The following is a 27914-nucleotide window of genomic DNA, read 5'->3' as shown; positions in this document are numbered from 1 at the left end:
CTCCCAGGGTTAAGTGAAGAAAATGTAGGCTAAAGACCAGGAAGAGCTTCTTGGCAGGGAGATGTGCTGAATGGGGGATCAGAGGAGTGGAGCAGGCGGGGACGCACAGCTGTGTCCAGTGGGCACACCAGGGACTGCTGCTGTGGAGCCTGCAACTGCACCAACAAAGCAGCCATGGCTTTGAACACGATCGCACTGTGCCATCAGCACCAGTGTTACTCAGCCTTCAAGAGCTGTGCACATACATAAGGGTTTCAGCTTGTAAGAAAAGCAAGTGTTTACTCCTTGGGGGTGTAGAGAGAAACGTGGAAGTGTCTGGGAGACTAAGCTAAAATAAAAAAAAGAGTCAAGAAATCCTTCTTTTTTTTTGTGTTCTTCATAAAGTTCTTATCCCCATCATGTGATTGTCTTCAGCAGTCTGAATCACAGTTGGTTTAACATTTGGCATTGACAGCAAGCGACTGAGAACGAAAAGCAAAGGATGACTTTCCCGGCAAGGCGCACTGTTTAGGAATCACACCGGGTTTTCCCTACAGTTACTTATCAGTGGGGCTCACTCAGAGGGAGCCTGGCTTCCTCGGAGAGAGGGAGCGAGCCACACGCAGGCATGTCGAGAGAGTTTTAAGCTTCAAAGTGTCACTCCCCCCCGAGGCTCTCTCCCCACCGCCGCCACGTTGTGCCGTTGCCGTGCCGTGCCGTGCCGTGTATGCCTCCTCCGCTTCCTGCTGCAGAGCCAGTTCTGCCGCTTACCTGGGAGAGGCAGGGAGGTGTCGTAAAAGGAAGAGAAAACACCACCCGGCCGGCTGAGGACGGAGCCCCGGGCACGCCGAGAGCGCGGCGGGGTGCGCAGGAGGCACGTCAGCCCTCTCGCTTTCCTTGGTCAGCTCAGCGTGAGCAGCCCTCGCCCACAAGGTAAGAAGTGTCAGAGATGCTGACTTTCTCAGCCCCTGTTTGTAATTAGCTGTTGACCCACTTCTGGCTCTCAATGGGTATTTTTTCCCCTCAGATTGCTGTCTCACTCGCTTTCTTTCCCCCTTCTCTCGTGCAATGATAGCCTGAGTTCCACAGATGTTTACAACATGTTTCAGCCATTTCACTGAAGTTTGGTTTGTTTTTTTTTTAAATCAGGAGGGTTTTGGGGTAAACACTGGGAACGGACACGCCTGGTGTCGAAATGTTGTCCTGCCTATTTACATAGCAGCCTGGCAATGCCTGGCAGCTAGGCCTGGTCCCACTCCCGCCCTGTGAGTGCAAGCTCAAGGTGGTTTGTTGGCCGACAGTTCTCTTCTTCTCCCCTCTCCCTCACTCTCTCTTTCCCTCTTCCTCTTCTTCTCCCTCTTGCACTTCTCTTCCTTCCTTTTCTTTCTTTTTTCTTCCCCCTCTCCACCTCTCATTCCTCTCCTTTCCCTTTCGTCTCCTTTCCCCTTCGTCTCCTCTCCAGCTGCTCCAGGGCCATACAGGACAGACCTAGTGAGGGAGAGGTGGCTGTCAAGTGTGAAGAAACAGGATTGTAGACCCCTTTGGCACGGTTCTGCATGGCATTGGTATGGAAACAGTGAGTAATGAATTAGGATAAAATCAGCCATATAGAACCTGCTCCCATTTCACACAGTAGCTGATTGTTTCAGAGTGTGGCTTTTCTAGGGCTAGCTTTGGCTGGGCAGCTGGGCAATGAGAACAGCAGTGGGCTTACTGGTCTTCGACCGCAACCAGTAACCACCAGACCAGAAATTCCCATTTCTTGGAAGCCCCAGACCATTCAAGGCCTGGCCTGGCTACATCCATGCCATCTCAAGCAGTCATCAATGTCCTGCCACACAGGAAAGGGCTGTGAGTCCCGCAGTGGGTGATGCTGAAGACAGGGGTGCAAGGGGCACAGGCAGGAGGGATAGTGCCCTGGTGATCGCTCATCACTGCCACTGGCTGTTGGGAGCATCTGCCAGTTGTGCTGCAGCCTGCAGTGCCGTCAGCCTCTGAGGCTGGGCTTTCTCTTGCTGAGCACCAACAATGTCTTGAATGCTGTTCTTTATTTATTCTTTTTTTTTTTTTGTAATGGGGTTGGGTTTTCTTTTGTCTTTGTAAGGCAGGAAACACGGCATGTGCAATTATGGCGTTCGTGTCTGTCAGTGCCCTCCACCCCCCGCAGCAGCTTTTGAAGTTTGGCAGAGGGTACATGTCTGAAACATATACACATTTCTGCACAGTACATGAAAGCAGGCAAGCAAGACTGTTCTCACGCTGGCGGAGAGAGATACGTCAGGTCCCGCAGGCTTCCCCACACCCTCCCACCACACACATGCCCTGAGAGCAGGGAGGGATGAGAGATGCATCAGCCCCACAAAATACCAGAAGTTCTCATTTATTAGGAATTGGAGGTTCCAATGTAAGGTACAAAGCTATAGGAAAGCAAGCTGGGAATATTTATGCCCCTCAGTGTGGTCCCCCCTGTCCAGCCCCACTTATCTAGCCACAGTTTTGTGCCAGGATATTTAGGTGTCCCAGGGCCATGGAATATCCCAATTTGGGGTTATTCAATGCCTACAGGAGTTTTATAATAATCAGAAGTGGGTGGAATGTAATCTCTGTCAAACAAATACATTTTTAAGGATACCTAAAAACATTGCAGACATTTTCGTGTTTCACAAAAGTTGGAAAACTGTCAGGAAATGCTGCTTATATATGAGATGCCTGTTTGGATCCTGCTTAAGGGTGTTGCACTTCTAGTTTCTTACTACTTATTGCCTAGAATTCCTACTAAATATATATGTCATCGGCAGAGAGAATGAGTGGATCAGCCCTGAGGAGAAGGACTGGGGGACATTGATTGACAAGAAGCAGTGTGTGCTTGCAGCCCAGAAAGCCAGCCATGTGCTGGGCTGCATCAAAAGCAATGTGACCAGCAGGTCGAGAGAGGTGATTCTCCCCCTCTTCTCTGTTCTCATGAGACCCCACCTGTGCTACAGCATTCAACTTTGAGCTGCCAACACAAGTGGGACATGGAACTGCTTGAGGGAGTGCAAAGTAGGCCATGAAGATGCTCTGAGGGCTGGAGCACTCTCCTATGAAGACAGGCTGAGAGAGCTGGGCTTGTTCAGCCTGAAGGAAAGAAGGCTCTAGGGAGACTTTATAGCAGCTTCCAATACCTGAAGTGAGGCCTGCAAGAAAACCGGAGAGGGACTTTTAGCAACAGCATGTAGTGACAGGACAAGGGACAGTGGCTTTAAACTGAAAGAGGGTAGAATGAGATTAGACATTATAAATAACTTCTTTACAGTGAGAGTGATGAGGCACTGTCAAAGGTTGCCCAGAGAAGCTGTGGCTGCCCCATCCCCAGCAGTGTTTAAGGCCAGGGTGGATGGGGCTTTGAGCAACCTCGTCTAGTGCAGTGTCCCTGCCCATGGCAGGGGGGTTGGAACTAAATGATCTTAAAATGTTTCTTCCTATTCTAACTATTCTGTGATTCTGTGAAATCAGAGTCTGCTCTAAAACAGCAGAAAAATATCAGGTCTACACTAGCCTTTGCACCATGGATTGCCCAGTGAACAACATGAAAGCAGCAAAAGGGAATGGGATGTTTGCTGTGCAGGGAGGGTTGTAAGGATGTTCTCTTGTTTTCCTGGCATATGTAGACCTTCATGCCATGAATGTAGAAGCTATGTAAGAGCAACCATATTACCACTATTGAAGAGAAATGTTGTTTTCATATTCTTTTTCTGCTTTTACCAGAAGTCAAAAAAATAAACATTACCTGCCCTAGAGGGCTTAAAATCTGGGCCAGAACGTGACACATTGACTTAGTCTTCACCGAAGAGGGTGGATACCCAAAGGAGAGGATATGCCTCTATGATGACAGTAGACAAAATTCTTCATGGTGAAGTGTGAAACTTTGGAGCCTGGATTTCCTTGGCTGTTTATTTAGGTTATAGACCCAAAGCAGTTCCCATACTTGCACTTACTCTTCCTAAAAGGATTTGTCTCTGAATTTTTTTGAGGAAAGCTATGTCCAGTGTTTCTGTAGAAGAAGTTGCACTTAAGGCAAGTGTACTTACACACACTTATCTGACCCCATGGCACCAGAATTTGTTGCCATCTCAATGTGTGCATCCTCATGGCAGCTTGCAAATTCTGCATCTACTTATTCCTGTCCTGCAGACAGATATCAGCAGCATCAGAAAGCTTAAAGGACTCATCCAAATTACACAGGAATTATTTGGAAATCAAGAAATCCCTGCCTAGCCCCACTTTTTGTGATCCCAGTTTTGCCTTTATACCTGTGCCACTTCAGAAATGCCTTGAGTGATGAATAAAAACCCCTTTCCTTGCACCACAGAAGGTGAGGTTTCTTTTTCATTGTAGTATTTTCTCTTTTTAACAATGTAGACAAATATAACTTTGATCAAAAGAGAAAAGATATTTTCTCCCTCTGCAGAAGAGACAGGAAGCACAGCTATGCTACTGTTGCAGAGACTCTTCTGTTTCCTCATGACAGAAGTTTTCTAATCAAAAGCAGATAGATGTGTGCTTTGGAACAGTGCATCCTGACAAGTCTTCGTGCTGGAAAACAGATGAAATACCTGACAGATTTTGCAATCAGCCACAAGAAAACTGCACAGATGAGCCTGAGCCTAACACCCTTCCTCTCTCTGGCCAGCCCCTTGCCTCCATCACATGGTTTTAGGGGATTTGGCTCATGCTTCAAACCTTCAAAGTTGGGTGCTGAGCCTCATCTACCAACCTGCAGAGAAATTTGTTCTCCTTCGCTTATGCTCTCCCAGCAGTGGTGAGCCTCCCACCCAGCAGCAGCAGTGGATGAACCTCTGCCGGTGTAGGAAGGCTCACAAGGGAGATGGGATGAGGTTTCTTCCCAGGAGCTTGAGTCACTGAGCACCCACCCAGGAAGGTTATTTTGCTGCAACAAGGCACATTGCAGAACTGGATGCATGAGCAGAGGAAGGAAGAGAAGAAGAAAGGGTGGTTTACAGAGTTCCGTCAGCATTTTTGAGAGCAGTCCAGGCCTGGCTACTCCGTCGTTTTAGGAAGGGCCTCTTCCCTTTATTACAAGCAGGTATATATGCAACAGCTCCAGCTGGTTATCACCAATCTCCTACATAGTCATAGGTGCAGGGGGGATATTAAATTCTCAAAGCTTTTTGGCAGTATCATCATCTGACTTGAAGCTGCAGTATCTTTGGAAATGAGATCGGGCACATTCTACATTCTCCAGCGGTCTCTGTGCCAGAAAAAGGATCAGGCTACAGGTTTCTGAGGGTATTTCAATATGCTGAAGCATTCCTTTACTCTAATTCTTTAACACAGGAGACCTAAGTGAATGATTTTTCTGTCCTGTGTATAACTATATTTGCCAGATAAGCTAACTAGAAAAGTCAAACCTAATGAAACTGTAGCACAAGGCAATGTAAAATACCAGGATAATGGGCTCAGCATTGGGTCTTTTTCCAAAAGCCTGTTTCAGCAGAGCAGAAACAACATCCTGAAGCACTCCTTTTGGAGAAGGATATTTCTGAATCATCTGTAAAATTTCCAAAGCAGCGTGGGGATTTCTGTCGGGAATTCCCATCCACATACCATTCCCGGCATTGAAAAGTGTTCAGCATGTCCTGGGATTAATTTATCCTCAGGGCCATCTCTACCTACAGAACTCTGCTGTTGTAACAACTTCACTCTCCAAACAGAGCTACTGAGGGAGAAGGAGGATGAAGTCACTTTTCCTCCTTTTTAATGATGTGTCTGTTTTGACACCAAAGCCCTCAGCCCCTCAGTGCCTCCTACCTCAGCCCCACAGGAGCAAGGGCTGTGCATGAGTATTAGAACTCAGCTTTCATGCCCAGCTATCCTGCAAATTCATATTAAAAAGCCCTAGAAGCTTTTGCAGGTAAAAGCACAAGTGCTGGAGTCAGATCTCTCTTCTGTCTGACTAAATTATTTTTACTCAGATCTCTGGATTCTTTTGGAATTTTCTGAATGTTTAGCTCATGTTACACAGGAAAGAAATAAGGCTGTAATTTAAATATTGATTTGAGTATTAAAGAAGCGTTCATTAGTTCAGAGGACTAAACTAATAGGAAAGACATTTTAAACTATCCTGAAGTAAGTCATTTGAAGAGTTTAGTAGCTGTAATTTGAAATACAGTTTAATAAGGTCTTAATATCCCTCTTCCAAAAGGCAGAGGAAATACAATAAATGACAAACTTGAAGAAAACAAGTCTGAGTTTTTTCTGCCCATGCTGTGCCTCTCATTAGGTTCACGCAGTCTGTGCACGATCCGTTTCACAGACAGACAGATGTCAGCAATGGAACTAAAAGAAAAAAAAAAGACAAAAAACTTTGGAGGTTGTAGCCTCCAAAGGAATTTATTAACTTCTAAATCCCATCTGACACCCAATCTAAAACCTACTGAAGTCATTAGGGAGATGCCCATTTACTTCACTGAGCTCTGGACTGAGTTCTCAGTTTCTCCACAGAAAACTGTTCTTGTTGTGGTGCTGAACTAAAGGCTGCTGAATATAGAAGATCTGAATTCAAAGTGTTATTTAGCATTTTGATCACTACTTCAGAGACCACCAAAGAAGCATCCTAGTGTACGAGGCATTGTAAATTCATTTCTGAAAAGCCATGTTTGGATATTTGCTGAGGATTATATCTAATGAGAGGGATGCTTAGACAACAAGTGTGGCTAAAGAGGTAGAGCTATGCACCTCTACCCCACAGCTGAGCTCGTGCTTTGTGAATGCCAGGGTGAATTTTGCTCAAGGAGCCAGTTCACTGGAGATGCTCAGCAGGGAGAATAAGAGTTTGCAATATGATTTGAGCTGCTGCAGTGCAAGCCATTCGGTTTATGAGCTAATGGAAAGATATCCACAAGTTGAAGCACATCTGAGCTGGCACTTCGAGTCCAGATGAACCAAGGGTCAGGTTTACAAAGCTATTGAGATGAGACAGAGGCAGATGCCTTGCAGGGAGTTTGACACCTAACCTTACAGACACTCCTCTAAGTCTGGCTGGGGACCACTCAGCAACTTTGTACCCTGATTTGTGTAAATCTGATTTTGCACTGTGTTGTCCTGGTGAGTCACCACCACAAGGCAGCCACCATTTAATTTAAACTGCCATCTGACCAAAGGTCCCAGGTAAAGAATGATTTGCCAGTGCCGCACACAACAGCACAGCACAAGTCCCTGTCACAGTCCTGTGCTGATTATGAGAGCTCAAGCACATCACTTATGACTGTCAGTGAACTGTGACTCAGCTAGCAGGCTGACTTTAGTGACGTGGCATAGAGGAAAAGGGATGCAAACTGCAGGGAGAGATGTGTGATGGTGGTGAGCTGGCTGTCAGGATTTCAAGCCTGGGTGCTTGTATCAGAAGGAGCTGATTTGGCACCAGAACCAGTGCTCTGATGCAGGGGGCTGCAGCTGTCAGAGGAGCAGCATGGTCACTGTGCTGATACAACTAATAGCAGCTCTGAGGACTTGACTACATGGGAAAATTTACCAGCATAATTATCCCACTGTAATTATCCTGGGATAAGTCTCCCTGCGAACGTGCTTATTATAACATGGGGTATGTATGAATATATGGCAAATCTTCTGCAGAGATGGGTTTTAAGTTACACAAAGGAGGAATATTTACATTGCAGCCCAGCAGCAAAGCACAGTTTATATCCTGCTTCCCAGCAGATGTTACACACAGAATTTTCTATGGTAGAGATACTTTCAGGGGGAAATATATGTCATTTATCTGATCAGCATGAATGTAAAGCCTCACTGTTGCCCTATAGCACAGGGCACATCATTTGCTCTTAGAGACTTGCTCTGAGAGGCAGGGTGAAGGTTGAGACACTGCCTTATAACTTTCTGCTTTTAATACTGTGGTCATTTGAATGTGTTCTTCGTTTGACTTTTCTGTTCAAGCTACTGTGACTGAAGTTGGGAGAAATCCTTGGGTTACTAAAAGTTCCTCAAATGTGTTGTCATTTTGATTTTTTAATCAGGCTTTCAAGCCAGATTCTGTTGCCAATGGTCATTCCCATTGCTTGAGTGCTTAGTCCTTTCTTTGCTAATAACTCTCCTACTGGTGATTTTAGCTTCTCCAATGTGACAGAAGAAAAATGGCTCAAGCATGAAGTGGTTTGATAAAATAAGCAGCAACTCTTGGGAACAAGCTTTGGAGTGAAATTACTCAGCTGGGTGTGTGGTGAAGTTTAGAGCTAAAGCATCAATGTGAAGCTATTATTAGAAGGTTTGGAGTAGAAGAATTGCAAGTGATTATATTCCCTGGAATATGCCAGAGCCAGACCTCCAGAACTAAGTAGCCTGCTCTTTTGTCAGGTGGAGAAATTACCTCTGAGAGACAGTTCGTGTGCTTTTCCCCCTCCAGTCTCAACAGGAACACAAAGTTCCAGAAATCCCATAAAAGCATCTGTTTTGCGCAATGTGATTTCCAGAACTCTAACTGGTATTTCTTTTCCAGTCTCTGAAATTGAGTTATTTTAGGATTACTGCCTATGTGAAACTGTACCGTGTTCACAATAGTTGTTTCTCTTGTTTTCCAGTTTGCTGGAAAATCCTGGCATTGCAGTAAGGCAGCTGACTCTCATTTCCGGTGTGACTACAAAACTTGGAAATGGCTTCTGTGTCAGGTTAGTCCAAAATGTAACTCTGTGCTAGCCACACTCCAGCTAACTCTCTATTCTCTTGCTTTGCCAAAATTCAAACAGACCTTTTTTGTTGCTTTCTTCCTGTCTTTTTAAAAACCACAAAAATGCAAAGAATACATATTGGAAGGAATATAAGGAATACATACTGGTCTTCAGTATTCCATCTTATAGTTGCTGAGTGAGGACTAATGACAGGCATTTGTCTGTATGGCTGTACATCTACAGTGTTTCTTCTGCTTTTTCAGGCACTTCTGTGGGTCAAAGCATACCAGTTGAAATAGATGAATCCATGCCATGGTCCCCATTTCCCAAACATATCTTGGAAAAGGCTTTGCAGTCTTCTGGAGAGGATAAGAAGGATGAGGAGTCCCAGAGACCATGTGTCGCTCAAACAGCTGAGCCTGTGGCCAATGCATCATGCCTCTGCAGAGCACCAGCACATCATCAGTCAGTGCCATCCACAGAGCCAGGCAGCAGCTTGTGGTCCAGATACAATGATCCTGATGTAGATGGGCACTTCTGCTCCCCTAGTGAATCAATAGCTGAAGTAGTTGCCTCCAGGATGCATCTTATAGCTATGGACAAATCAGGAATGCAGCCAAGATCACAGCATTCAGGTGACACTGGACACAACTCCAGTAAATCAGAGCAAAGCTTGCCTGATGCTCCTGAGGACTCACTGGAGGAGAGCAGCCAATGCAGTTCACGGTCACAGCAACACTCAGGAAACAGACCCCCAGCAGAGCTGGGGACCGTGGACACAGGGTACAACTCCCAGTCACGAGACATCATGGGCATCAGGCACCTGGATCCCCCTTTACCGCTGGTGTCCATGCTGAACCCCCAGGACCTTCCAGGACCACTGATCTCCAGAGTGTTTTTTGGACCTGAAAATCAGCAGTGCCCTATGTGCCAGCGCTTGCCCCATCCCAACACCTCCGCACAAGTTCATGGATGCTTTGAGCACCGCTGCCTGGAAAAGCAGCACCCCCAGGGCCCATGTGAGTAGCACCACTCATCCCACCAGAGGTTTTCAGTTGTATCACAGCTATCATTCACCAAGCTGGTGTTTTTCTACTGTACTTAATGGCAATGCATGGCAGGTAATTATTAACCTTTTTAAACATCTATTTGCAGTCCATTTCATATTTCCGGATTTTCAGGTTATTCAGCTGGACTCTCTGAGCCAGAACCTCTGAGCTAGATAAAAAGTTAAAGAGGTCACAGTTGCTCATCAAATGAAGGTTAATGATTTTGCCTAGAAGCTGGCCTTTGTCGGTCACACTGAACATAACCAGCCTTCTCCCTGCTGTTATTTCATATTCTAGTCATTTCCTTCCTCCTTGCATCAATCATTCAGCAGCCTCTTACACCAACCTAATTCCTGTTGTTTTCATAGATTTCCTTGCTCCTACTTGGATCCCCAAAGTTGAGAATTTCCTGCCAGGATCAGGATGGGAGGTTACCCTTGATCTCTGTAAATAGTGTCTCCCAGCATTATGACCAAATTCACCCATGTGTTTTATCTCTATGTGAAAAGAACGTGACATCCATCATGCTCTTTTTTTTTATTGTTGTCAGCTGAAATGAAAGCTCATTACTTAAAATGGAGCCCTCTCAGCTGCTGGTGATTGTATCACTGAATGCTGATGTGACTCTGTCAGTATGGGTGTTTTGGCTCTTGGAAACTACAACACAGTTTACAGCCTGCTATTAATTAGTATTCCTTTTCAGTCTCGGAGATTTTTATCTGTTATGAAGTGAGCTTTGAACATTAAACAGCAATATCGTTGTTTTAATATAATTTATATTACATTAGACTCATGAGACCCCAGCCCATTTTGGGCTGGCTTTGTTATGAAAATCTGTAGGCCTGTTCTGATAACCATTTTTTTATAACCTTTTTCTTTTTAAACCTTCTGTTGACTCCACAGCATTTATATTGCATCTGTTTAAGGAGTTTTGTTATTCCAGCAATGTGCTATAATTGGTGTATGAAAGAGAGAGGGTATCAGAGCCTCAGTTTTCACCACTGATCTTGGGACTTCATGAAGGGGCTACAGATGGACGTCCATCAATGTCTACAGCTGAACATTCGCAAAATGTCCTTTGGTGTTCTTTTTGTACCTTCTTTCAGTTCAGCTTTAAGCAGACAAAAAGCTGGTTGCACAACACCCCGCAGTATTTACCTCCATTTACCTCCTCTGCAAGCAGACATCGTGAGAAGTAGGACATTTAGTGAATGAGGCCATTTTGTTTTTAAGCAGGAACTCTGGAAGGCTTTCTTTAGAAAAAAAATCACTACCGTTTCAACCATATCCAGAGGGCAAAAGAAGAAAATAAACTCAGATGGCTGGAGCAGATTTGGTCAGGACCAAGGAGCTGGCAACTGTACTCCTGTTTCTCGCATGCCTGGTACAGCGTAAATCACCTCCTGACAGCTCCTTGTGTTTCAGATAATTGTTGGGCAGTGACAACCCACAACAAAGCTCTGCAGTTTGTGTGTTGGAACATGCCTCTCCCGGGGAATAGCAATTGTGCCTGTAGGCCCTAAGCTGGCTTTGGACACCTGCTATTTGAGTTACAACAGCAAAACTGCTTCTAAAGTCAAAGAAATCCTTGCAGCAATGCTATATGCCCAGAGACCATTATTTCAGATATTTATATATGTAAGCTGTTGGTGTGATCGGGAATGCACGCTTGGCCTTGCTGTACTTCTGCACAGCAGTGGTTGCATCCATTAAAATAATGTATTATCAGATAGATCCAAAGGAAGCAGGGGAAACATTGGCCTAAAAACCTGTAAACCAAACTGAATTTCCCAGAGTCCCACCACATTTCCTAGAACTGGTTTTGAGGAACCCATGAGGAGACCATACTTACTTTCAATTTCATTCTCCCATCTTCTTTCATAGAATCCTAGAATAGTTAGGGGTGGAAACGACCTTAAGATCATCTAGTTCCAACCCACCCTGTCCTGTTGCACATAGTTAAGAGGGAGAGCAGGAAAATCTCTTAAAACAATGTCAACAAATGTGAGTCTCAAATGTTATTACAGACTCACAATTTCATCAGGAACCTCTTTGTAGTTGTGGGGTTGTGTTAATTTAAAGTATTTGCTCCTGGAATTGGACTGTTTTGTCAAAGCTTTGTTTTTTTTTTCCTTTTTTCCCTCCCCTTTTAAAGAACCATCTAGTCCTCATGGCTGCTAGGGAAAGGAAAGCATGACCACAAAATAACTAAAAGGATTTAAAAAACCAGGCAGGGGCTGGGGAGGGAAAAGCATTTGAGTACTGCAGCTTTCAGAGCCAGCTCATAACACCATCATGCAGTGCTAATAAGCCTTGCCAGGCTGGACTTTGATCTGTGCACAGCAGCTTGAAAGTGCACAGAGCTGCTGCCTAATGAAAACTGCACACAGAAAGACTGGGGGGGGGCGGGGGGGGGTTGGAGAGAAAAAAGTATTTTTCCCCTTTTGGGGAAACAAACAGCTTACATTGCTTTCAGTTTATGCCAACAGTTCCACTGTACGTTAGTTATTAAAGAGCATTACGTGTGTGTGGCCAACAACAGTAAGGTTTTTCAGAATTACTTGAGCAAAATTATTACTTTGGCTTTTCCCTGCAGCCTCCTGGATGGCAACAGGAGCACAGCAAGGCTTTAAAAGGTCACTTAGGCAGAAAATTCATACAGGGTGAAGTAACAAACCAAGAGATTATTTTTTTTGCTTTTCATTTACAATAATCACAGCCTGTTTAGCTTTAGTGTTGCAAACTGATTTGTTCCAGGATTTTGCATCTGCTTTCATGAGAACATTGGGATGATTCATTTTCACAAGTTATTGCCAAAAAGAAATTAAAAAAAAAAAAAATAACCAAAGAACACTGAGACATGGTAAGTGCAGGGACAAAGCAGCCCTGAGCGTTTAACTGTCAGTTGTCCCAGCAGCCCAGCTAAAGGTGGGGATCTGAACCTTGCCAAATGGGAAATGGAAACTTCATGCTGTAAAATGTTCCTTAATCTGGCTTCTTTCAGGCCAAGATACCTGCAAATGCCTCCAAACTGCTTGGTTTCCCAAGATATGGAGGAGGACTGCCTGGAAAGGAATAAACACAAATTGAGAGAAAAATGTATTGGCTGAAATGATAGTTGCTGCCTTTATTTTCTCACTCTCCCAGATGGCAGAACGTCTTACCAACATTACGAACATGCATTGCAACCGCTTCCTCCTGTTCCTGCACCTTGCATGAGAGTTATCCGCCCAGCCCAGAAAGTCATCCCAAATTACTCAGACCTTCATGCTGCCCAAGGCACGAGAGGCCGACCACCCCAGAGGACATGCTCCTCCCCTGGTCCTCCTCGATTCCTGTAAGTATGCTGTCGGTAGGGGGGGAGGCGCGGAGAGGGGGTTGTGCACAGTGGAAACTCCTCTGATCTGACTGTGGGTTTTCAACCAATAATTCTGAAGCCTTGTAATGTTAGCGTGCCTGGGCTGCAGGGGTACATGCGAGACACTGGGTAGTTTTCTTTCTTTACTGTTTTACACCCAACAGGGTCCTGACCTTACCCTAGAGAACTTCAAAGCTGGATACCTGATATGTTATGACAGCGCACCCTGAAATGCATGCATTAAGGAAGATAAATGCTGAAAGGTTAAAGGGATGAGGGGTTGAAAAATATCTCAGTTGAAACCTTAGAGCTATCCTGCTTGAGAGCAAAGGTCAATTCGGAGGCTCACTGTAGTCTTCAGCTTTATGCTGTACCAGCCTGGGATGCCTCAGTTATTGGCATCCAGTGATTTTGTTCTTATCTCCTCTGCAGTGCAGAGAAAAAGGGAGAAAATCCCATCTGTTGCTGATATATCTCTATATTGCTGTTTGCAGCTTTTTCTATGATTTTTCATGTAGTCGTGAACCATCACAAGTCTAGCACTTTGTATCCAGGGCTTTTTACTGGTTCTCAGATATTAATTTACCAGGCCTTATATCTCCCTCCTTGTAAGTATGTCATTAACAGATGGAAAATACTATCCAAGCAGAGTTTACTCCAGACTCAGCTATCTAAAGACAAATTGAAGCCTCAGGTGTTGAGGACATCTGGAATCAGACTGCTTTTATTTAAGTGCCACATTACCTTTAGAGGTGCTAAACTTACAGGCATCTGTGTTTGAAAATGTGCCCTTAACATGACATGGACAGAAAACTGGGAGAATTAGTGGGACAGTTGGTGAATGAAATAGCACACTGTTCTGCCTGTGAAAAGGTAGTGGCTATGACAGAAAAGTGACAGCAAGATAATGCAGTACCTGCAGGACAGGTAATTGCACTTAAGCTTCTATGAAATGTAAAAATATTAAGGAATAGTGGGTACCCTTTGCAGTAGTAAAATTTAAGAACAGGCTCCTAATTTTTGGCACATTTGTTGGATAAGGTGAAATTTTGGGAAGATCTGTAAATTAGGCACATGATAGTATTTTGTGGCCATCGATGATGTATGTACTGCTTTTCTTAGTATTTTCTTCTGCTAAGAAAAATCCAGAATGTGCGGGGTCTGTCCTGCAGCTGCCTGCATGGTGTTTGCATTCTGATTCCAGGAATGGCAGTTATATGTTGGTAGTATTTGCCTATAGAGTATTTTGTAACAGAAAACATCTGTACCAAAATGAATAAACCAAATCTTAATGTGACAACAGAAAACATGCTGTGACCAGCTTGTCATCATTCATTTAAGGAAAGCAAAGAGAAAAAAGAGAGTGGGCTTGATTGACTAAACATCACTGCTCTGTGGGGAAAACCTAGCACTTGTCCGACAGATTCAACCCAGCAGAGTCAAAGCACACCTCACATAAAAATCTCAATAGATTCCCCTTCCTACTGGCTTAAAACTGTGAAGCTGAAGTGTAGTAGGACAAGAACTGCTAATGCTCCTAAAGTCATCCCTTTCTTTCTGCTTGCTACAATGGGGAAGATGTTAGGCAACGTTATTGCAAGTCTGGAGCTCAGATCCCTGACATGAGAAACCCTTGTTGTGTCTGCTGTTACTGCTCAGGAAATTAACTTTGTTCCATTTGGCAAACTTGGAGTTTTGTCTAAAACTGGAGACCCTCCAGGATGTGCCAGTGCCCAAGGTGGCGTGCCCTTGGACCTTTATTTTTCCTAATTCCCACCTTGCGCTGTTCCTCCTGTGCTGCACAGGGCATCCTAAGAGCCTCAGAGGTGCCATGGAGAACCCTTTAGATATGGGAAGAGCTTACACAAGTGCCTCCCTGCTCCCATGCATGCATAACAATATCCATGATACAGCATATATTTTTCACTCAGAAACAGCCTTTGCTTCTGCTGATTGCAAAGTGGACAGCTTTCAGCTGTGAGGTGCACCTCCTTCCTGTGGCAAATGTTGCTTCTGCAGTAAACTGCTTCTTGTGGTAGATGGTCACCAAGGTATCCGTTCATAAGATGCTGTAATAACTAAGTAGAAATGCTGAGCAAAGCATTCCTACAGGAACTCTTCCTAGCTGATGTGCAGATAAAGTTTTTAGTGTGCTATTAAAAGACAAAACATTTTGCCTGAGAAGAAATATTCTTAAGTCCTCACTTGCTTTTCTTTCTAGAAACCAGGTATACAACCAGGTACCTAATGGCCAGCTGCCCCCCAAGGCATGTGGCTCAGATGAAGCATGTTGTTGTCCTTGTGACAATTTTCCATCTCCAGCTGCCGTCCCGAGACCTCTCAGTAACCCTGCAGCCAAGGGAACTCTGAGAACCAGCAATTTGCCGGAGGAGTTGCGTAAGTGGTTAGCAAATCTGTTCTGTGCAACATTTTACAGAGCAGCCTGACAGCTTTAGGTGGGAAAGCTCCAGGGCGGAGAAGACAGGGGGAATGACATTAAGACACAAAGACAACAGAAAATACTTAGTCTCATCTCATCTGTAGGGTGTGAGCATTCGTGTTCAGAGGGATGGAATTATCTTCTTGAATCCTGAAAACATAATTGTAATTAATTGCTTGTTATTTTGTTTACAAAAAATAAATACCATTTAGATTGCTTTCATGACTTCTTGCTAAACAGGATGTCCCTTTGAGGCAGGAGGCACTGAAGCTTACAGTAAAGGACTAATAACAAACAAAGCCTTAGGGATAAAGTGTTTCAGCCTGTCCCAAACCAGACAAAGTTGTTGAGTCTCAACCTCATTTCCTCCCTGACCTGGTGACTGGAGAGAACTTTGGGCAAGGAGCCCAACACTGAGGGCTGAGGGCAGCACAGGCACTGGCTGAGTTTCTTCCCCTGGCATCAGCCCCTGAAAAGCTTTCACCCTTCAACTCCTATGGGAAAGTCAGGTTTCAGAAAACTGCCTTTGTTCTTAATGCCCTGCTGCCCAGCAGATGCCATTGCTAAGAGCCCTTTACATCTTTCCTGAGGTTTTGATTCTTTTTATCCTTCATTTTTCACATCACCTTTCCAATCCAGAGAGTTGCATCTCTGGCCTGTAGGAGTGAATTATGACACCAGACAGCACTCTTGCATAGACCCTACTTTATCAGTGTGTCCTAGATGCAGGAATTATTGGACAAATTTGTGTCATTTGTGATACAGACACAGCTGGATTAGATTAGCCAGCTGGTTTACCCTGACTGCAAGTCCATGATTCCTTAGCTAGTAAGAAACCTCCTTCCACAATGGTAAGGTCAGCTGAAGACACTGCTATCCTCAGCCGTCCATCTTGCCTGCACAGGGGGTACAGCATGCATAAGGGCTTCTCCAGCTGTCAGATCAATGAGGTCTGGGGGAAAGCTGTGCTGGTTGCAGACAGTGCGGGTGACGTGAGCTCTGGATGAGGACTCAACCTCACATGTGCCAAGAGGCTGGGGAAGAAGCAACTCTGGTAGCAGGGCAGGGTGAGCAACAGAATGATGGTACCCTCTGCAGCTTCCACAGGGGTGCTTGCCAGCAGTAAGGCAGTAGGAGCTTAAATCTAGAGCAAGGTTTCTGTACAGTGGGTTGAGTTCAACACCAAGCCACTGCACTGTTCCCATCCATTTTGTAGATCTGAAGAGACATAGGTGGGCAGAACCTGCAGCACAGTGGAAGGGGAGGGCTCTGAAAGTCTCACCCTCCAAATGCTGTATTTTAATGCATTGCATATTCATGTGGATCCTTTCTCCTAGGCAAGGTCTTTATAACCTATTCGGTGGACACAGCAGTGGAGGTTATGAAATTTGTGAACTTCCTGCTTGTAAATGGATTTCAAACTGCTGTAAGTATTCCGTCTGGGGAAAATGACTTTCAGCCAGCAGAGGAAAGGGACATTTTGTAAAAAGCAGAAGTGATACACTGTCCACTTAAATGTGTTTCTGTTTATCATTTGGTAGGTTAAAGAAGGTATAAATAGATGAACTAGCCTTGACTTTAAAAGTTTAAACTTAAATGATTTGCCTTTTCATTTTCTCATATTTTAACTGAATTTTCATGCCTTTAAATGTGTTTTAATAATGACCCTAGAAAATTTCATTTAGTGATACCAGGTACCAGATGGGCAATAGTATGAAGTTTTGTGAGCTATTCCATTAACATTGTCTCATATATGATCTGTAATATCAATATTAAAAAGGTCAGTTTTCATGTTCATCCAATCCCAGCTTTTTTTTCTGTGATGCTGTTACATTGCTGGTTCTTCAGATGTGAATACCTTTCTGCTAAAAACGATCTAAAATCAATGTATTTCACAGAGCGTAATGAAACAGCCTGTCTCGTGGTTTCATTTGCTTTTTTATACTTTTAAAAGGGATTCTAAACTCACTGGCATGAAAAGGTCTGTGTCCAACTCTCTAATTCCATAAGCCATCCAGATTTTCATTTAATTTCTCATGAGCTTGCTTCATCATATGGCCCTCTCTAAAGGAACCATCCACAGAGGCTCTAGGATTTGATGTTCATCAAAATCTTGATTCATATTTTCTTATTTCAAGTGCATATGCTATCTGACCTCCCAACCTTCACTCTGGCTTCAATTCAGGAAAGCATTTAAGCAAGTGTCTATCATTAAACTGAATGAGACTTGGTGGGGGGCTTTGCACAAGCTTATTTATTTTCATAAATCAAAGATTTTTTTTTCCAGAGACTGTAACTATACTTCTCTCCAGCAGTTCTGTACTATGACCAATTCATAAGAAAGCTCTGGACACCACAGAGGTATGGAATAGAAGGCTCATTAATAGCACCTTTGCTGGACAGGCAATTCTTGGAGCCTGCTGCAGAATAATAAATACAGCAAAATGGCCCCAAAGCAGGGAAACAAAAGGAGGAAAAGACCTGAGAGCATAACATGACTTTTTATCAAGAGCTTGGAGAAGTTAATACTTAATGCATTGGTCACAGTCATTGATTCCCAGTTCCTGGGAAATGAGTGGCATTGGTTGCATTCAGTCCTATGAAGTCCTCTGCCTCTGCTGTTGCTGAAGTCTGGGTTACTAGTATCAGTGGCCTGACTTCCCACTACACACACTGAAAAATTAGTTCAATATGAATCTAAGACTTGACACCCAATATATACCGTAGCAGGCAGAAAACAGTGGACATTTGCAGCTGTACAGATAGAGAATGTGGACAACTATCTACCTTTGTGAGGTGTTTAGAGAGGTAAAAAAGCCATTTTGCAAGCATCACGTATCTAACATTCACCAGCAGTGATTGTTTCTTGTTTTGTTGAGCAAAAAATGCCTGGGAGTTGGGAGCTGGTAGGGCAAGGTGCCTGGTTGAATGGCTAGCTCACTAGGAGCCCAGCAGTTTGCCTGCAGCATCCCCCCCTCCACCTGCCTACAGTGCCCATCCAGCTCAACTCTGGACTTCTGGGAAAGGGGAGAAGTTATGTCTGTACGTGTTTCTTTGCTAAGGGAATTAGGCATGCAGTTAGAAGCTAGGGAAAAGAGAAGGTGCCTTTTCAGTGCCACCAAATGAGGAGGAAAGGTGAAAGGCTGCTCATCACAGACTTTCATTCTCTTGCAGATTGATATATTTGAGGACACGGTACGAGGTATTGACATCATTAAGTGGATGGAGCGGTACCTAGGTGATGTATGTAAAGGCAATTTAACCTTGTTCATGGCAGAGGTGACCTGAGGAAAATGGTTGAATTATTCTAATAGCAATAGGAGCAGAATCAAAATGCAAGACCCTACTATCATCTTCCCTGCCCCTATAGGCATGGCAGAGGCCTTGCAGAGAGAGCACAGACAAATCTCCTTCACTTATGTATCTTATAGTCTCAAAGCTCACTCTTTAAGAAATGAAGTGCTAGTTCTGGCATCCTGCCAAATTCCAATGCTGGCTGTTACATTCAGCCTGAAGCTGCCATTGGAAAAGTTGTTTCTCTATCTCATTTTTAAATAGTGGGGTTTATCTATGCTTGGTTAAAATTATATATGTATTTCATCCCAGGCTGCACAGTAGTGGCTAGTGTTCATCCTACTTCTCACCTGTAGTTTTTACGTTGCTGTCTAAAATACTGGAGGGTTCTTCTGGATAAGCCATTCTTTATGTAAACTGAAATTGGTATTCTGTTAGTCAAATGATAAATTTCCTCTCATCACTTTGTATCTATCCAAGCAGTAAAACAGAGATTTATGTTGCTGCCAGTGGAGTCCCCTGCAGCCATATCTTCCTTTGAAGTTCAACTAAGCAGTGAGTGCTCATCTCCTTTAGGATCAAGCCAAGTGGTCCTATTATTCCAGCACAGTTAGACACAAACTGGCAATTATGTCACTCAACACATGCCATCACGGGGTGGTTTCAGTTCATTTGTGCTTTGCTGGGTAGCCAGTGGGACTCTGACTCACTCTGGGCTTATTTCCATGGTTTGGGAACAGGATGGCAAAGTGGTGGGCTCTCCCCAACCTGAGCAAGGAAGCCTCACCACCTGAGACAGCACTACACAGGTTTCCTAAAGGTGTCCAGCAAGACACTTTAGCTCAAGTGCGCTACCATGCAGAACCAGCTCGGGGCCTCTGCTGTGGCAGTGCAGTCAGGCCTTTTGAGGCTTTCATCAGGACAAATTAGGCTTGGGCTCACCATGTGTAATGGAGGCACTGAAACAAGAAGCAAGGGTGAATTTGCTTTTGCCAAGATCATTACCATTTAAAATACAAACTGGCAGATCTCCTATGGGACTCCTCCACAGTCAGTAGGAGAGACCAGTGTGTGCAGAGAGTGATTCCGGGCCTCCACAGGAGGATACTTCTCTGGCCACCCACCCCAGAAATGTTTGTTTTGCTTCACTGACTGTGAAGGCAGTTTCTAACTTTAAAACCCTTAAACGTGTGAGGAAGGAGGGACTACTTGGACAGAAGCAGGGGGATGTGTGCAACTGGCCATGTCTCTGCAAACCCTCAACATCTGTAAGCGCTTACATTCATGTCAGGCACAAGCAAAAGTAATTCTGGAGTATGTTAAGTTAGTGTAAGGGATAATGGCTCCTTACTGTATTTGACCCTGTGGTGAGGCAAATTCCCTTGATATTACACAGAAGGAAAGAGTTAATTAGGTGCCAAGCTGACTATGCGCCACAGACTTGGAAGCCTTATACAGCATGATGTGGTGGGGATGAAAGACAGGCCCTAGGTAAACACAAGTAGGAGGCTTTCATCTGCTGAGCCTCTTCACTGGCTCACCATTAGGGAGGAGAGGCATTTCCCATAGATGAAGGATGAACCCTCTGAGGAAATCTGAGCTCAATGGGGGCCTGGGATGAAACAGGATCTGGGCTGTCTCAGCGCAGCAAGGAGCATAGCCTTCAGCCCACTGTAGCAAGGTGGGACAAAGCTGCTAGGTACCCCTAAACATGCCCACATCTCCCACTGCACTCTCCACCACTAAGATCAGCAGGAACAGTTGTCATTTCTGTTACTGAGAGCCCCAGAAATATCTTCGATAAACAACTGCCTTTAGTGGCTTTATACGTAAAAAGCTGTAGATGGTTAAATAGATGCACTTTTACATAGCTAAAAAGATGCACTTTTACAACATAAGCTGTTGGAAAACATTTAGGGCTGAATATGAAGATAAAACTTTTCTGTGTATGTACATAGACACTCTACACTGATAAAAAGTAGCTTTTTATGACAGGGATTCCAACTGAAACTGGTAGCTGCTAATATATCTCTTGACATTTAGATTTTCTATATTATGAGATCTTGAGAAATAATGAGGAGAATGAGTGCACGAGTTCTCTACTTCCTGCCAGAATGAATGAGATCCTCTCATGTTTGCCAAGAACATAAAGATCACTTAAAACACAAACTGGCAGATTTCCGATCTGCCTCTACCAAGCACACTGCATTTCCCAATTTCATAAAAGTGCTTTTTTCCCTAACAGAAGACGGTGATGATAATCATAGCAATCAGTCCAAAATACAAACAGGATGTGGAAGGGGCTGAATCCCAGCTGGACAAGGATGAACACGGCTTACATACTAAGTACATCCACAGGATGGTAAGCGAGGACATGCATTCGCTGTTCTACAAAGACTCTGTCTCTTCTTCTCAAAAGACAAATCTGTCTCCAAATGGCAGGTTCTTTGCTTTGTTTTCCCTAATCCCCATAGTTAAACGCCCCCTTTGGAATTCATTAATCCTCCCTCTCATCAGCTCCGTATGCTCATTAACATCTGCTAAGAGGTTCAAGGAAGAAAAATCCTATTAAACATGCTCATCTTATTTCTCCATATTCTTTATTGTTCAATGATTTTTTTCCCTCCTTTACCTTCTTGAACCCTTGTTGCCCTGTCCTATAGCCCTGAACACAATCTTATCTAACAGCACCTGACCTCCCCCTCTATAAACCAGGCCCTATTGCTTTGGTCATCCTGTAACTGAGGTCTGGTTTTGGGCAGCAGTAAAGCTGACTGAAAGCTGGAACTGAAAAGCAAAAGCCAGAGCTGCAAAGGAAAGCTCCTGGGTGGTGCAGAGTGTCAGGGGGTCAAAGAAGCTCATCTCTGCAGTCTGTCACAGGATGGACACTTAGCCCAGAAGAGCCCACAGAACCATGAAACTCACCTTTCCTCCCTCAGTTTGCAGTTTCCTGTCCTTCTTACCCTGTTACCCAGATTACATGTTACTCAGATTCCCCAGTTTGATTCTGCAGTCAAATTTCTCAGAAGCTGTCACCAGCAGATGAGTTCGCAGCAGTACCTTTGCTGTCCTTACAACTGGGATGCCTGTGTATGGGAACATGGGAAACAGCCTGATCCCAGCTCAGACATGGAGCTAGGACGTGGGGGACACACTAGGTCCTAGTTCGGACACAGCCAGTCTTCAGCTGAAATCTTCCACTTTGCTGGAGGCTGAACAAGGGTCTTAGTCAAGTCAAGCGTCATTGATTCTGGATGGATTTCATGGGATTGCAACTGCAGCTATATCCACAGTTATTTCACACTGCAGAACTAAATGCTCAAGAAATATTGACGGATCTTTCCTGTATCTTTTCTGTAGTAATGAAGAATCAGATTAAGTGGCCAAACAAAACGATACCGAATCCACCAGCAATAGATCAAATCACTTAACAGAAGAGCAGTTTAAGTAAGCAACAAATGTTTTTATGCATAGGATTCAGATGTATGCAAAGATAAATTAATGTGTCATTACAATAAATCTGGCAATTTGTTCTATTCTAGATGCAGATCGAGTTTATACAACAAGGAAGCATGAACTTCAGATTCATCCCTGTGCTTTTTCCAAATGCCAGAAAGGTAACACTCATACGTGCATATATACTTGTCGCATAATTAAGCACATATTATTTTGATAACAATGCACTAGACGAAATCTTAAAACTCAAATCCTCAATTTTTTGGTTCTTAATATCCCACTAGTAATATTCCAAAGCTTCACTTTACATGAAAAGTTTAAAGTTTTATGTACATACAAATAAAAAACATTTCATCCACAATATAAATCAGTGCATAAATGTATTTCTGATGATAAGTGTACAGCTAAAACTCAAATTGTCTTTAGCATTGAAAGAATGTACATGCAGAGAGACAGTCTACGCAGCAAACATGCTTTTTATATTAACTCTTTCATAATTTTGTCCAGATGTAATGCCGATGAGTGAGATGGGAGAGATTTATGACTGATGTGAAGTGAGGATCTGGGAGAGGCTGGGTTGAGAATATAAAAATAAAGAGGATAATAAATACTAAAGTACTAGGCTGTTGCTTGAACTTTGATGGGCCCTTCAAAGGCAAACTGTAAGTTCTTTTAGGACTTGCAATTTCATCTGCCCTCCTTACTGGTTTTGAAGATTCATTTGAGAATAAGTAATGCAACAGATTCCTGTCTCTTCTGCCTCACTCTGAGAGAATCTCTTGGATTGTTTTCAAGTTAAACAGCTTCAGTTATAGTTGAGAAATTGCATTCTTCCCCAGACACAGAATGGCTATATCATACTCACGTTCGCTTTTCATTGCTAAATGCTTTGTGCACTGTTGGTAGCTGTCATGTTACCCCTAGGTACAGCTGCATTTTAAAAAAGTATGGAAAGTTCTTTACATTTCTTTGGGTGCCCAAACTTTGAAACATGAGCTAAAATTTAAAAACTGTTATTAATGATTGTAGGGCTGTGCCATCCCACTGCACCTGTGGATTTTAGTGGAACAAAGTTCTTTATTTAGGCACCAACTTAACATACGCTCAGAAATTCAAAACATGTCCCTGGGTCTGTAAAAAAACTGAGGTCCCTTGGAAAGAACGGTACCTCTGCTATTTCATGTCATTCAGCTCCCTGCCTGAATGATCTCAATCCAGTACTTGCCTGAAGTGTGAAAAGCTGAGAGGCCGCCCTGGTGGGAATTAGGCAGCATTTTCAGTCATCCTTTGCAGCTTGATCCAGGGGGAGAAAGATGGGACTGCTGCTAACCTTGGGGCCCCTCGAGCACCTGCCACACAATCAGCCCATATACCCTGTAGCCGTTTGGCACCATAAGGGTTGCAGAGGGAGGTGGCCCAGGAAGGTCTATAGCTGCCCCTGGGGTTTGAACAACAAACCTACGTTAATTTTGGCTGAACTTCATATATCACAAGACTACTTAGCATATAGGAGCGGTTCTCTCAGACAATGATCTATAAGGAATTTCCAGGGTTGGTTTATTCAGCTGCTCCTATCAAAACATCAGGCTCCAGGCAGCCTTCTTGCCCATCCTTTGTTAAGTCCACATCACCCTTCAGGTTTTCAAGAGGTGACTTTCTTATCTAAATTACGCAGATTGTAATTTTCTATTGCCGTTGAGCTTTGCTCTCTTTTGCCACACATTTCTTTGGTACATCATCTAACTTCATCTAACTAGGTAATGATAATATAACTGGGGACATCGTGGGTAGAAGGAGAGCACCAGACCCTGAGCAAGTTGCGGTAATGAAGCCTGTGGGCAGTCGGAGGAAAGTGAGGCACCTGAAAAATGCCACATACAGATACATGGATGATGTTGGCAGACAAACTACTTTCATTTTGTCTTTTTTACATTGCTCATTACATGTTCAAGTACTGCTGTAGCTGGTAGTGGAAAAGAGCAGGAAAGCAAGGTCTGGAAGGTTTCATCTTGGTATATGGCTATTAGATGACTTAATCTCATATGAAGCACATCATAAAGCACCGCTGGTATGTGAAAATTAGTCAACCTTCAACAAGAAGGGAACTGTGTGATCCAGAGTGTTCATTAGGAAACTGAATAATGAGGGGGAAAAGCACAACACACAGTCAAGGTGGAACTGGCATTTCCAGCTTGCCATCATACACTACTAAACAAAACCTGGGTCTTGCTGGTTCAAGGCTTTCATGGAGCCAGTCCTCAGAATTGTGTCCTCCTGATCTGATCACCCAATGACCAAAGCATTAAGTTGTGACTTTCTCACAGTGGAGGCTCCCTTGGTCAGAGGTGAGGCAGCTGGATGAATGAGGTGAGCAGGATTTGTGCCAGGGAAGCCAGGGGAGCTCAAAACATGCTGCGTCAACATGTCCCTGCATGCACAGGCCTGCCCTCTGCACTACAACGCTCTGCCTTCTTCCTACCAGTTTCATCCTCAGAGTTATCAAATACTCTCTCTGTGGCATAGAGAGAATTTCCTTATGGCTTACAGATACACAGCCAAATAAAAGTAGTATTAGGGTGGTAAGCATTTTCCCCTTGCTCCCACCTGCAATGACAGCCAGTGTCATGTGACAAGGACACTTTGCTCTCCTTCTGGATCAGAATAGCAGCTGTAGTTACCCCTCTACCCCTACACACCTCCCTCAAGTTAAAATTGTTGCCAGAGATGATTAACATGCAGGTGCTTTTTGCACTGAGTTCATTATGGAGGATATTAAATGAAATTGGCTGCAGGAGGTATTCTGGAAGAAAGACATAGAGCCTTCTCTGGATGTATAGTGCCTCTCTCATTATATCCTCACTTGCTGGTTTCTTACCTGCTATACATTTCTCACACTAATTTCCATCTTTTCAAGCTTAACTAATGATTTCCCCGTGTGGATCTATATCAAATGCTTTACTGAAGTCCAGACCAACTACGTCTACTGCATTTCCTTCCTCACAAAAATGTAGTTTATTATCAAAGACAGAGAGAAGGCTCATTTGTTGTATTTAATTGCATTTCCTTCTGTAGCTTTTAACAAGATTTAGTAAAGAAACAAATTTTACATAGTAAGAGTGTGCACATGCATGCAAATGTGGTTATCTTTCTTTCTCCCAGAAACATTTGAATCTCTTGGCCAACTTCAAACAGTTTTGTCAAAGGAGTAAAGATCACAAAGATTAAAATCCATTCCTATGCAAAACCAGACTTGCAGGTGGAGGCAAGAGGTCTTACTTGTGCTCCTACCAAAGGGAACGCTGCAGGATCTTACCCTTCTTGGCCAGTGAGGTGTCCACCTCAAGGAGTGACATTTTGAAACCTCCACTTGGGGAGACCCTTGACCAAAGATTAAACTTTCTCAGCCGCTGGAGAAAGAGAGGAGGGCCAGGCTTGATAGATACCTCTGCCTCTCACCAAGCTGCTGGTTCAGACGCCTAGGTGGGGTCAGAGTAATGACTCTGTAGGTGCCTGGGTGACTTACCTCCTTCTTTGTATAAATCCTATAGATCTAACAAAGTGGTTGCATCAATAAACAGTAACCACTCCATGAGCAGTGGAAATGACACAGCCTCGTTCCTACAGCTGTACAGGCCAAGGAAAAGACAGCCAATTTGATAAGCATGAAGCTTGGTAATTAAGTATTTGGTCTGCAGTTAGGTTATTTGCTGGCAGGCTGGACATGTGCTGCCCATGCCAGGGCATCACCTGGCGAGGTGCCAAAGATGGGGTACATGCCAGCAGCCTTTTGCTTGGTCCTCTGGGAGCTAGCTCCACTGGCTTGACAGGGACTGTGCTGCTCCTAACAGGGGCCACCTTGGGAAAATACTGCCCTGCTAAGTAAAGAGGACCAGGGAGCAAGTGCTGGATGTCTTGACTGCTCAGGTTGCTCATCTCCTGTCTCCCTTTGGCTTCTGTTCTGGTGCCTCCAACACAGCTCTCCAAAAAGAAATCTCCATAGTGGTCATGAGCTGGTTTTGGTCAAGGATCAGTCTTTGACCCTATTTTAGTTAGTGGTATGATAATGGCCCTTCACCCCTACACATTCAGACTGTCTGTATGCCAACCTCCCAAGACTGTGGAGACATGAGAACATGAGCTCAGACCATGGTGGTCCCAGCTTCATTATGATAATGAGCATTAGTCAGCCCCTGAAAAGGTGCATCTTTCCCCAGATGCAAAGTGGTGGGGGTTTGATTATGCTCAGCTGGAGATGCATTAGACTCTCCTAAAGCTCAGCATCAGCCTCAGCCTCCTGCTCAGGAGGTTGCCAGAGGACACCACACTTGGTGAAAGAAAGTGCAAGGAGAGGGGGTGAAGACTGCCAGGATAAGAAATGCTCCCCTGGGGTCCTGCTCAAGGTTGAACATGTTGTGTGGATCTTTCAGCAGCTACTAAGGTGGCAGCCTTTCCTTGGTAGGGGCACTGAGATGTCTGCCTTCTTTTCTCGATGTTTATTTTCACAAGCCTTTAGATGCCTGTCATTGAGATCAGACTCCCTTTGAAATGTAATGAAATTAGCCAACGTGATGGCAGAAAAGAAAGAGAGACAAGCAAGCTGTGAGATCACACAAAGTTCATTCATCCAGGAACCTAAATACAACTCTGAAGCCAAATTAGAATTTCTTCTTGTTATGGGAAGTGCCTAGAACAGACAAAATGAAATCTTGCTTGGCAGGGTCTGATGGAATCTGCAAGGTTCTGGTACAGATCCAGGAGTATCTGTGGGATTTCATGCCTTTTTTTCTCATTTGTTTTTCAGGAACACGTGCCTACCTGGCTGCAGAACACTCACATTTATAACTGGCCGAAGAATAAGAAGAACATCCTTTTGCGGTTACTGAGGGAGGAGGAATACATTGCTCCTCCGGTAGGACCTTTACCAACACTCCAGGTTGTGCCGTTATGAACATTATTGCTTAAAGTGCACGACAAGCAGTTGTTAAAGGGTTGTTCTTGGCAGGGAGCCAGTGCTCTTCCAGATGGCTCTTTTTGATGACAGAAGACACTCTTTCTGCTAAAGGGATTGGTTGTTTTGGGTGATGGGGCAGAACTCTCTTTTCTAGATTTTTAAGAGCTGCACATGGAAAGAATGCCCAGTTTTATTTTAACATCTGTTTTTAACATATTCCTTTATTAGTCAATATAGCAAACAAATGCCAGAAATAATGTTGCAATAAGTGTAAAATAAAAATTACATCCTTCTCTTTGCTCAGGGTTTCTTTAAAGATATTCCTGCCTTGTATAGCATTATTGAACAGTTAATTTGTATTTACATTATTAAATATATTTGCCTTTTGTAATGCAACCTTATATATTGCGTCAGCTTTTATTATTGCTGGGAACAGCGGAGGAATGGTAACTGTTGGGTAACACAAGTTTGCTTTAGCCTGTCTTGCATAAAGATACTGTCTTCAATTAGAGGACTCTCAGATCTGAAGTCTCTGGAGTTCCATTTCCTCACAGCTTGGCCCCTAACACCTTCAGTGTGTTGCAGCAATAGTCCACAAACAGAGAGCAAAATGCATGACTACGTGTGTGCTGTCAGTACCATGGAACGCTGCAGTATTTTTTACAGCAGGCCTCTAGTTTCATTACTACTCTTCAGCCCTTATTTA

The 27914-nt window shown here is 43.9% G+C and overlaps 1 protein-coding gene across 6 annotated transcripts; it reads left to right on the top strand.

The window, feature by feature from the left end:
* Positions 1–526: 526 nt before the first annotated feature.
* TRAF3IP2 (TRAF3 interacting protein 2) lies at positions 527–27609 on the top strand. Of its 6 annotated transcripts, none has more exons than XR_004081314.2 (11): positions 527–912; positions 8574–8660; positions 8924–9679; positions 12857–13046; positions 15289–15464; positions 16845–16933; positions 18682–18750; positions 21047–21163; positions 22162–22248; positions 22344–22418; positions 27059–27116. XR_004081314.2 is itself a non-coding variant. In XM_005154690.4 (10 exons), the coding sequence occupies exons 2-10, from the start codon at positions 8645–8647 to the stop codon at positions 27203–27205; spliced, it is 1635 nt and encodes a 544-aa protein (XP_005154747.2). In that variant the 5' UTR covers positions 734–912; positions 8574–8644; the 3' UTR covers positions 27206–27609. The 6 variants fall into 6 exon arrangements, 3 of the variants coding, with proteins under 3 accessions (XP_005154747.2, XP_030909863.2, XP_030909864.1); XR_004081317.2 differs by having other exon boundaries at positions 530–912; positions 18682–18745; XR_004081315.2 differs by lacking the exon at positions 22162–22248 and having other exon boundaries at positions 531–912; positions 18682–18745; positions 27059–27609.
* The last annotated feature ends 305 nt before the right edge of the window (positions 27610–27914 follow it).

Source organism: Melopsittacus undulatus, chromosome 3, assembly GCF_012275295.1.
Source record: "Melopsittacus undulatus isolate bMelUnd1 chromosome 3, bMelUnd1.mat.Z, whole genome shotgun sequence".
Taxonomy (NCBI): Eukaryota; Metazoa; Chordata; class Aves; order Psittaciformes; family Psittaculidae; genus Melopsittacus; species Melopsittacus undulatus.
Note: the sequence above shows the minus strand (reverse complement) of the source record. Positions and strands in the feature narration are given on the sequence as shown.